Source organism: Macaca thibetana, chromosome X (assembly GCF_024542745.1).
Source record: "Macaca thibetana thibetana isolate TM-01 chromosome X, ASM2454274v1, whole genome shotgun sequence".
NCBI classification, from domain to species: Eukaryota; Metazoa; Chordata; class Mammalia; order Primates; family Cercopithecidae; genus Macaca; species Macaca thibetana.
Window position 1 is genome coordinate 108006694 of NC_065598.1, and position 10742 is coordinate 108017435.

The 10742-nt window shown below is 41.1% G+C and overlaps 1 protein-coding gene across 1 annotated transcript; it reads left to right on the plus strand.

Annotated features, from left to right (window-relative positions):
- The first annotated feature begins 1526 nt into the window (after nt 1–1526).
- Nucleotides 1527–5501, plus strand: RTL4 (retrotransposon Gag like 4). The gene has a single exon (XM_050776771.1). It carries the CDS (start codon nt 1801–1803, stop codon nt 2731–2733), a length of 933 nt encoding a protein of 310 aa, XP_050632728.1. The 5' UTR covers nt 1527–1800; the 3' UTR covers nt 2734–5501.
- The last annotated feature ends 5241 nt before the right edge of the window (nt 5502–10742 follow it).

Below are 10742 nucleotides of genomic sequence, written 5' to 3' on the forward strand. Positions count from 1 at the left end.
GGAGAATTGCTTGAACCCAGGGCGCAGAGGTTGCAGTAAGCCGAGATGGTACCACTGCACTCCAGCCTGAGGAACAAGAGTGACACTCCGTCTCAAAAAAAAAAAAAAACAAAAACAAAAAAAATCCTCATTAGGTAAAAAAGGAAACCGAGACCTAAATGAGTTCTTTAAGGTCATCCAACTGTTTAATACTAGTGGTTGGATTCCTGTTTGTGGCCTCCAATCTTATACTATTTGTCTTCCAGTAATTTTTTCATAGGTCTAGAGAAAATGAACCATCAAATAAAACTTAGGGAAATCAAGTCTTACATTTAAAAAGATTCAATGATACATCATTTTTTCCCACCCATGGACAATTTAAATATATTTAAATAGTATGCTACACAAGGAAAGGGCAATGAGAGGAATTGAAGTTTAGAATAGTTCAACTGCTATGCCATATGTTTGGGGTTGTTTTTAACTTTTACTGGTTGCTTTATTTTTGTTATCAATGCTGGAAAGACTGCTGAACATTTTGATCTTTTTACTTTTAAGAATATTCAGTTCTTGTTTGCTAGGTTCTTGACCTTACCTCTTAGTCTTGCCTGTGCTATCTTAATCATTTCCATGGCAAGAAATTGTGACCTCAGACAGGGACTAGAAAGATAGAAAACATGGATTAACTGCCATCACAGCAATCATATCCCCCACAGCAATGCAGGCTAGGCTTGGGGCACTAACGGTCAAGTCCAACCAGTGATTATTCCAATTCAAACTAAGTGCTCTTTACAGCAGCATTTCTCAAACTTTAACACACATTCTAGTCACCTTGGGAATCTTATTAAAGTGTGAAAAAATGATTTAGTAGTTCTGGGGTGAGACCCAAGATTCTGCATTTCTCACAACCTTTCTGGTAGTGCCAATGCCACTTGTTCCCAGATCACATTTTGAGGAGCCAGGTGCGTGAACCATCATGTCCAAGCAGTATATGCAAATGAGCACATTTATGGTCTTGGGGGAAGTGCCATTTGGACAATAGCCCTGATGAGCATGCCAGCTGTGATATTAACTAGCTGAGTGACCTTGGGAAAACATCTTTACCTCTCTGCGTCTCTGTTTTCTTATTTGAAAAATTATGAATTTGGCCTGGATAATCTCCTGAGATCACTTTGGGTTGTCAAGTTCTTTAACTCTCTGATGGAAAAAAGATACTTTAGCAGGGGTATCCAATCTTTTGGCTTCTATGGGCCACATTGGAAGAAGAAGAATTATCTTGGGCAACACATAAAATACACTAACACTAATGATAGCTGATGAGCTTTTAAAAAAATCACAAAAAATCTCATAATGTTTTAAGAAAGTTTACAAATTTGTGTTGGGCTGCATTCAAAGCCATCCTGGGCTGCATGTGGCCCACCAGCCACAGGTTGACCAAGCTTGCTTTAGAGAAAAGGTTAAGTCAGAGGGTAAATTGCCCTTATATTACAAGGAAAACGAGGGAGGAGAGAAAGGTACTGTGATGGTTGTATATATCTTCTTAATCCCAAGTCCTTTATGTGTTCTAAGGTAATTTATTTCTTCCAAATATGCAGAACATTGGCCTTTTCCTTGAAGAAGAGGCAACACTGAGTGGCGGACAACACTCTTTGGCATCTCTCCAATTCAGCTGTTAGCATCTCCTAGTGTCTTCTTCACAGCTAACAACTTTGGCTACTTGCTCATGACACTCCCTCTCTGATCACAGAGCAAATCCACTGTCTCCACTGGTTTCCAGTACTAATACTCAATTCTACTCAATCCCACCTGATTCCAAGAGATATAATGGAGAAGTGCACAAAATCACCGCCTACCTTGCAGGTAGAACCTTCCTTTCTTCAGGGAGAGAATCTGATTCTGCGGCCTCAAATGCAGCATCCAACCACGGAGAACACTGCTAAAAGGGGCCAAGTCATGCCTGCCCTGGCCACCACAGTGATGCCTGTACTGAACTCACTCGAGCATCTCACCCAGTTTCATGGTGACCCTGCCAATCGCTCAGAGTTCCTCACTCAGGTGACTACCTACTTGACATCTCTCCAGATCTCTAATCCTGCAAATGATGCCCAGATCAAACTCTTTTTTGATTACCTATCTCAGCAGTTAGAAAGTTGTGGAATCATATCCGGGCCTGACAAGAGTACCTTACTGAAGCAATATGAGAATTGTATTCTTGAGTTCCAGCAGTCATTTGGTAAACCCACAAAACAGGAAATGAACCTTCTGATGAATGCTAAGTTTGACAAAGGGGACAACTCCTCTCAACAGGACCCTACTACTTTCCAGCTCCTTGCTCAAAATCTGATCTGTAATGAAACCAGTCAGAATGGGCAGTTCGAAAAGGCAGTAGATGATCTCAACCAGGATGAAGAGAGTGTCACTGATATGATGGACAATCTACCAGACCTGATCACTCAGTGCATTCAGTTGGACAAGAAACACAGTGACAGGCCAGAGCTCCTACAGTCAGAGACCCAGCTCCCATTGTTGGCTTCCTTGATCCAGCACCAAGCCCTCTTTAGCCCCACAGATCCACCACCCAAGAAAGGGCCTATACAACTGCGAGAAGGCCAGCTGCCTCTCACCCCAGCCAAACGAGCCCGCCAGCAAGAAACTCAGTTGTGCCTCTACTGCAGCCAATCTGGTCACTTCACAAGAGATTGCCTTGCCAAACGTTCTCGAGCTCCAGCAATGACAAATAACACAGCTCACCAGTAAGAGGAGACCAGGAAAGTCACTTTTTAAACTTATATCCCTCTCACTCCCAGCCTTACCGATTTATATGCTGCATTAACTTTTAAAATATGGATGGGGAACTGTGACACCACTTTAGAGGCAGTTATGAACTGACACGCTTCGGGGAATTTAAACAATCAGATCTTGTTCATTGGGAAATTACCCCTCACCAAACCTAACCCAAGAATGATGAAAACAATTCACAGGCACTTTCTGCAGTTGAGATTAATTCTCCAAGAGTACCAAAAACCTGCAGGCAAAACTTTGCCCAGTCTAAGCCAATGAAAATAACTCCGGAAGCACATTGGGAACCTTATCCTGACCAATGGGTGACATCTGGGTTGAGTTTGTGGCCAAAATCCTGAATCTCATGTGCCTAGAAATGAGCTCAAGACTTTTACCTTCACCTTTATTGGTCTGTATCTTAGTTTCCTATTGGCTTAGGACCTTTGACTGAAGTCCAAATGACATTCCATTATTCTGCTAATATTCTCTTCCTAGAGCTTGGACCATGTTTCACCTATGGACTAGAATCTACCTTCAGCATAAATCAACCTTCCTGGAACCTCAGCTTTGCCACCCTTCCATAAAGCTATGCATTTTGTTTCCATCTAAAGACTCATGCTTTCCCAACAAACAGAATCTCCTGGCTATTTACAAACCAGATTGAATGGGCATTTCAACACTGCTTGGAATTGTTGGTCCCTTTCTTTGCAAACTAGCCCATCAGGCAGGTATATTCTTTTAGCCAAGCCCACCAATTCCAGCTTACTCTTCTCTTCTCCAACAACTTGAGGTTCCAGCATGTCTTATAGCCAAGTCAATATGCTCTAGGATAAGGATTTCCAAAAGGTATTTAGTGAGAGTTGGGAACGATGTCTCATAATTACTGTGTCTGTAGCATGTCCTTGCTGCCTTGGACAAGGGACCCGGCCAAATAAATCTCCACTGAAGACTGACAGCCACACCCCGCAGTAGTTTCTGACTCTAGAAGCCTCAATATAGTCACCATCTAGGGTTACTACTCATTGCCATTGAGCTCTACCTTTATGGACCACCTCTGAGGTCCTTCATCTAAATGAGGATCTTAAAAAACAATGAATGGCAAACAACTTCCTGCACTGTCTCATCTGAAAAATCCTGGGGCACATACATTAAAACCATCTGTGCATGAAACTCAGGAAATCAGGGTTTTATTGCTTATGTTTCATTCTTGGTACACACCAGCTTTGTGTATAGATTCTTGATGCTTCTGAACAAAAGTAGTGTTATGCTAGAAAGGCACAACTCCCTAAAATGTTAAAACTATTCAGCGATGATCACTGTTTGCTGGTAATTACCAGCCCTCTGTTCCCTGCTTCTTGTTGCTGATGTATGTCCCCAAAATGTATATCCTGGAGAAATAGCAGTAATCACATATTCCCTAGCAACCATCAAGGCCTCTCAGAACATGAAATGCCATTGTACTTTGGCTTTGTTTCTGGAGAATTATGCTGACTTTGACAATACTTAAACCCAGCTAGGACCTTACTACTCTGATTTCGTAGTACCAACAAACAGATATTTTCACCTTGTGCCTTGCTAGCCACTATACCATTCTTATTTGCATTCACGAAGGGTTTCCTTTAACAATGGCTCGCTGTACAACCACATTATATGCTCCCACAACAGAGAGCTGAGTGAACATATTCCAGTTATGCTAAGAAATTCCGACTATAGTACTGGGATTGTATGAGATCTTCTAACAAGTAGAGCTATTGAACTTAGAGTGACTCTGAAATTACCTGGAAGTATCTTGTTCTACCTCCATCAATTCTATAATAAAGGACCAACCTCATGGCCTGTAGTCACTTTCCTTACCAAACCCAGTATGGTCTTGGAATGCTGATAGGGGCATTCAGTTGGCTTAATCAACAACCTTTCCTTATTTTAGGGCCAGGATTCATCATTTTGGGTTCTTTCCCAAAGATACATCATTTTATTTCCTATTTGGATTTTCTCTTTGTAGCAACATTACCTTCTTTCCTTAGAAATCTTCAGACTTCATAGGCTCTCAGAAAACATAACCAATCCAGGGCTATGAACTTTAGTTCGCCCTCTACTTCTGGGTGTCCCTTGTTGAGGTGCTCCAAATCAAAGACCTTTTGTACGCTGTGAAATACAATCCAACAGCCAGACTGAGCATATGAATGGGATGCTGGAATAATGCTTTACTGCCTACTAGCTAGCAACCATTTTACCAATTCAAAATTTTTGTTATAGTGACACCATCCATTATATGCCATTCACTTCAACTAGAATAACTTATGATTTAGCATAAAGAGGATTACAAGGGTGTGTCCTAAGAAATAATAGCTATGTGAATTCCTCTGAGAGTGAAACTACTTAGAATCTACAGAGAACAGATGAGATATAACCTACTCAAAGATGGAGTCAGCAACTGCAAAGGCTTGGGGAACCACCAGATCCAAACAAGTTTGTTTTTTAAGGAAGCAGGTCTGCTATATATTGATGCCACCCAGCAAGATATAATCTAATCATTTAATGGTAAGTCTGAAGAAGAATTTGTTAACAAGAGAATAGTATTCATGGAGCACAGAAAAGCAAGAAGTTAAACAGAATGTTGGTAATCCCCCTAGATTCAGAGATGAGTTGTTGACCAGCAGACTGTTTGGCATGTCCACCCCTGCAATGGCCATTCCAATTTGTGTCAGCCATTAAGATGGTCACCTAACTCCATTGCTCTGATCCCATGCTCTCAAAGTAATTTGATTGTAATTAGTTTCCCTTATAAACTTTGTTAGGGAGAGAAAATTTGCTAACCAGCTGACACGAGTGCTCTAACCTATTTCTGAGTTAATTCTCATTATAATTGAATAAACTGGTGTTTGGCTTGTACGTCAGTTTTTGTGGGTTTAAATAGTACCAATCCTCCTGATTCTAATCTCCTCTGAGTACACTGAAGAAAATAAGATTCTCACTCTGCAAAGTCAGCACCATAGTGTGAATCATAGTGAGTCCACTGAACATTGGCCTCCCTGCGAACTTTGCCTCAACAGTCAGCCAGCTTCCCTTATCTCCCTCATTTGTCTACAGCTGTAATAAAATTTCTAAATACCTACAGTTTTCACTTTCTGCATTTACCTTCACTTACATCCAGAAGCATGGTACCTGCCATAAGCAATTGCCTTTTACAATATTTCAGATTTCAGTCTACCTGTCAGAATGATCTGTCATGGAGGAAATTTAACACATGGCAGTAGACATGAGCCACTGAAATGCATCATTAGAGAGGGAGAAGTGTATGATTGGCCTCATTCTCATCACCTCCATTCTGTCCATATGACAATGCACAAGACCCATACTGTCACTTTCCTTACTTTTATCCAGGATGACACAATAAACATCACCTTTTTTTTTAATTCTAGAAGATAATCTCTAGAATGATGATTTTCACACCTTCTTGCCTATGACCACAATAGTCATCTCTGAAGCAAAATAAATAATTTAGGATATACAGAATTTCTACCACCATCTAGGCAAAATCTAACATCTCATGCCCTTAAAAGGGCTCTGGGTGCTTGTTTCATATCTGTAAAGCCCTGTCACATTGGTGGCCATTTCATTCCCTCCCTATGATGGTCCAAACTTCATTTGGCCAAGCAAATAGAAAAACCTTCAAGGGAATTTAGTGTCATGGATCTTCAATGTCATCTTGTGGCAAGAGTCACTGACCACATTTCAAAAACAAGAGTCCCAGAAGTGAGTTACACCATTTAGTAGAGTCAGGAGAACTATCTTGGTCAACTTGTCTTAGTACCCAGACCACACTGTCCCATCATTTACAGCCACTATGGTTTTGAGCATTCATGCCTATTGGTATAACTTCCTGGTATTGGCTGTGATTCTTAGGTCTGTTTGGACTTGCTTCCTGCTCATTGATTTCTAGTATTTACTCTAGATGGCCCTGGTTCTCTTATCTAACCAACTCAGTAATAAGTCAGTTGTGACTGTATTCCAAAAACCACATTTGCTTCACGGTAACCCAGTGAAAGACCATGTAGAATTTTAGTCTTCCCTATACATAGAACACTCATCCCTTTAGACATGAAATGTGGGTTGGGGACATCTAGGGAAAGGGAACTAATAGTTAGTGAATGCCTACTTTATGCCAGGCACTGTGCTGAAAGCTTTATTAATAATGCCTATTTAAATACCACATCACTGAAAGATGGAATATCCATTTCTGATATTTAATGCTCACCACACCTTTATGAGATAGGTGTTATAAATTCAATCTAAAGATGATGAAACTAAGGTTTAGAATAGTTAGGCAACCTTCCCAAATTCATCAAGCAGTAAGTGGTTGAACTAGAATTTGAAAGCGTATCTTTTTGATGCCAGAGCATTGTGATCTCTGATAGAAGAGGGAAACTCTCTAGTTCACACCCTTCCTGATTACCATAACTTGCTCAATTACACATCCTATAACCACTTCATGAAGAGAGGCTACTTGAGTAACTGGTATTCACATAGCCACTGATTGAAACTCTTGTTCTAAACAACAGCCTATAAAGGAAGCATGAAATAAATCAATGCCTTCTAGGAATTTGTAGTTTCATTTGTGTTTCTACTGAGGTGGGGAAAATTCCTTGACACCTCTAAAAATACACTGAATCTACATTATCTGATTGGGTAGGCTCTTGCTTGTTGAGTTAGTATTTTAACAAAGGTTTCTGACTAATATAAAGGCTTTATATTTCAGTAGATCTTCATACAAAGCCATTGAGTCTTTTTGAAAAATGATGTTTATAGTAGCTGCAGGAATGCCAGCAGACAATTTCAACGTCTTCTGATTATTGTTATCTGCCATGGTCATTGGAAAATCTATATTAAAATAAGAGTTTGGTTAATTCAGATAGCAGTTAGCCATTTAAATTTGAGAACTCCCTTCATGGTGTCAACCTCAGGGAATATCCGGTCTAACAATCTGACTCTGATGAGAATTTATGAGAAGATAGCCTTGTTCTCTTTGACATTAACCGTGAGTTTGGGAACAACTATCAAACATCATGTTTCCCTTAATTGCCTATGATAATTATATCATCCATGAGTTTTTTATTAAGTCTACTTGTTTTCAGCCTGTAACATCTCATGGAGCAATGGAGACCACATGTTTAATACCTGCCATTTAAATCAGACTTCCCTTTACATGCATTAACTTCGCCTATGTGTAATGTAAAGGCATCCCTCATTCCATTCAATTATTCCAGGATATGAAGGAGTCTGTGTTGATGCTGTCACCTTATACATGGTTTTAGAGTCTTGAAATAATAAGTTACTGAGCATTTATTATATCCCAAGTATAAGAGTGGTGGAATTATGTGCATAATTTCCACAATAGCCTCATGAGAAATGCACTATCAATAATCTCATTTTACAGGTGAAAACAAGTAAACTCACAGAGTTTAAGTAACATGTCCAAGGTCACTAGCTAATAGGTTGTAGAGCCAGGATTCATATTTGGGTCTCTCTGACAGAAAAAGCCATATTCTTCAATACTATAGTACCTGTCCTTCCCAAGTTAGTGTACTAGGCTGAAAAGTCCTCATCTTTTTAGTGTATGCTCATGTATTCACCCATCTAGACCAGTAATCACCCATCATGCCCTTTCCAAACTTTCACCAGCTCTGCTGTCTTTAGCAAATGACAATCATCACAAATGTACCCAGAATTCCTGGTGTGGGCACTAAATAAATTTGAACAAGATACAATTTTCTTTTTTATTACTAATACTTCACAAAAATGATTCCAAAAACTTTTTGGCCTTTCTGGGTTTTGTCCACACCTTGAGAAAAAAAGTCATTTTACATTCTTCCTTGAAGGCCACAGGTGTCTTCACTGAGTTGAAATTCATGACACAAAGCACATTACTTTAAAAATGTAGTTGGGGATTTTCTTCCAGGATGGCTGAATAGGGACAGCTCCAGTCTACAGCTCCCAGCAAAATTGATGCAGAAGATGGGTGATATCTGCATTTCCAACTGAGGTACATGGTTCATCTCATTGGGACTGGTTGGACAGTGGGTGCAGCCCACAGAGGGCAAGCCAAAGCAGGGCGGGGCATCACCTCACCCAGAAAGTACAAGGGGTCAGGGGATTTCCCTTTCCTAGCGAAGGGAAGCCTTGAGTGACTGTACCTGGAGGAGCGGTACACTCCTGCCCAAATACTGCGCTTTTCCCACTGTTTGCACAATGGGCAGACCAGGAGATCCCCTCCCATGCGTGACTCGGCAGGTCGCATGCTCACGGAGCCTTGCTGCTGCTAGCGCAGCAGTCTGAGATCAACCTGGGACACAGGAGCTTGGTGAAGGGAGGGGCGTCTGCCAATGCTGAGGCTTGAGGAGGTGGTTCCATGCTGACAGTGTAAACATAACAGCAGGGAAGCTCGAACTGGGTGGAGCCAACCGCAGCTCAGCAAGGCCTACTGCCTCTCTAGATTCTACCTCTGGGGGCAGGGCATATCTGAACAAAAGGCAGCAGACAGCTTCTCCAGACTTAAAGTCCCTGCCTGACAGCTCTGAAGAGAGCAGCAGTTCTCCCAGCAGGGCATTTGAGCTCCAATAACAGACAGACTGCCTCCTCAAGTGGGTCCCTGATCCCGTGTAGCCTGACTGGGAGACACCTCCCAGCAGGAGCTGATAGACACCTCATACAGGCAGGTGCCCCTCTGGGACAAAGCTTCCAGAGGAAGGATCAGGCAGCAATATTTGCTGTTCTTCAGTCTCCATTGGTGATACCCAGGGTCTGGAGTAGACCTCCAGCAAACTCCAACAGACCTGCAACTTAGGGACCTGTCTATTAGAAGGAAAACTAACAAAAAGAAATGAATAGCATCAACATCAACAGAAAGGACATCCACACAAAAACCCGATCCTTAGGTTACCAACATCAAAGACCAAAGGTAGATAAAACAACAAAGATGAGTAGAAACCAGAGCAAAAAGGCTGAAAATTCCAAAATTCAGAGCCCCTCTTCTCCTCCAAAGGAACACAACTCCTCGCCAGCAAGGGAACAAAACTGGATGGAGAATGAGTTTGATGAGTTGACAGAAGTAGGCTTAAGAAGGTCAGTAATAACAATCTTCTCTGAGCTAAAGGAGCATGTTCTAACCCATGGCAAGGAATCTAAAAACCTTGAAAAAAGGTTAGACGAATGGATAACTAGAATAACCAGTGTAGAAAAGAGTTTAAATGACCTGATGGAGCTGAAAACCACAGTACAATAACTTCATGAAGCATACACAAGCTTCAACAGCCAATTTGATCAAGCGGAAAAAAAGGATATCAGTGATTGAAGATCAAATTAATGAAATAAAGTGAGAAGACAAGATTAAAAAAAAATGACTGCAAAGAAATGAACAAGGCCTCCAAGAAACATGGGACTATGTGAAAAGACCAAATCTACATCTTATTGGTGTACCAGAAAGTGACAGAGAGAACAGAACCAAGTTAGAAAACAATCTTCAGGATATTACCCAGGAGAACTTCCCCAACCTAGCAAGGCAGGCCAATATTCAAATTCAGGAAACACAGAGAATGCCACAAAGATACTCCTCAAGAAGAGCAAACCCAAGACACATAATTGTTAGAGTCACCAAGGCAGAAATGAAGGAAAAAATATTAAGGGCAGCCAGAGAGAAAGGTCGAGTTACCCACAAAGGGAAGCCCTTCAGACTAACAGTGGTTCTCTTGGCAGAAACCCTACAAGCCAGAAGAGAGTGGGGGCCGATATTTAACATTCTTAAGAAAAGAATATTCAACCCAGAATTTCATATGCAGCCAAACTAAGCTTCATAAGTTAAGGAGAAATAAAATCCTTTACAGACAAGCAAATGCAGAGAGATTTTGTCACCACCAGGCCTGCCTTACAAGAGCTCCTGAAGGAAACACTAACCATGGAAAATAACAACCTGTACCAGCCACTGCAAA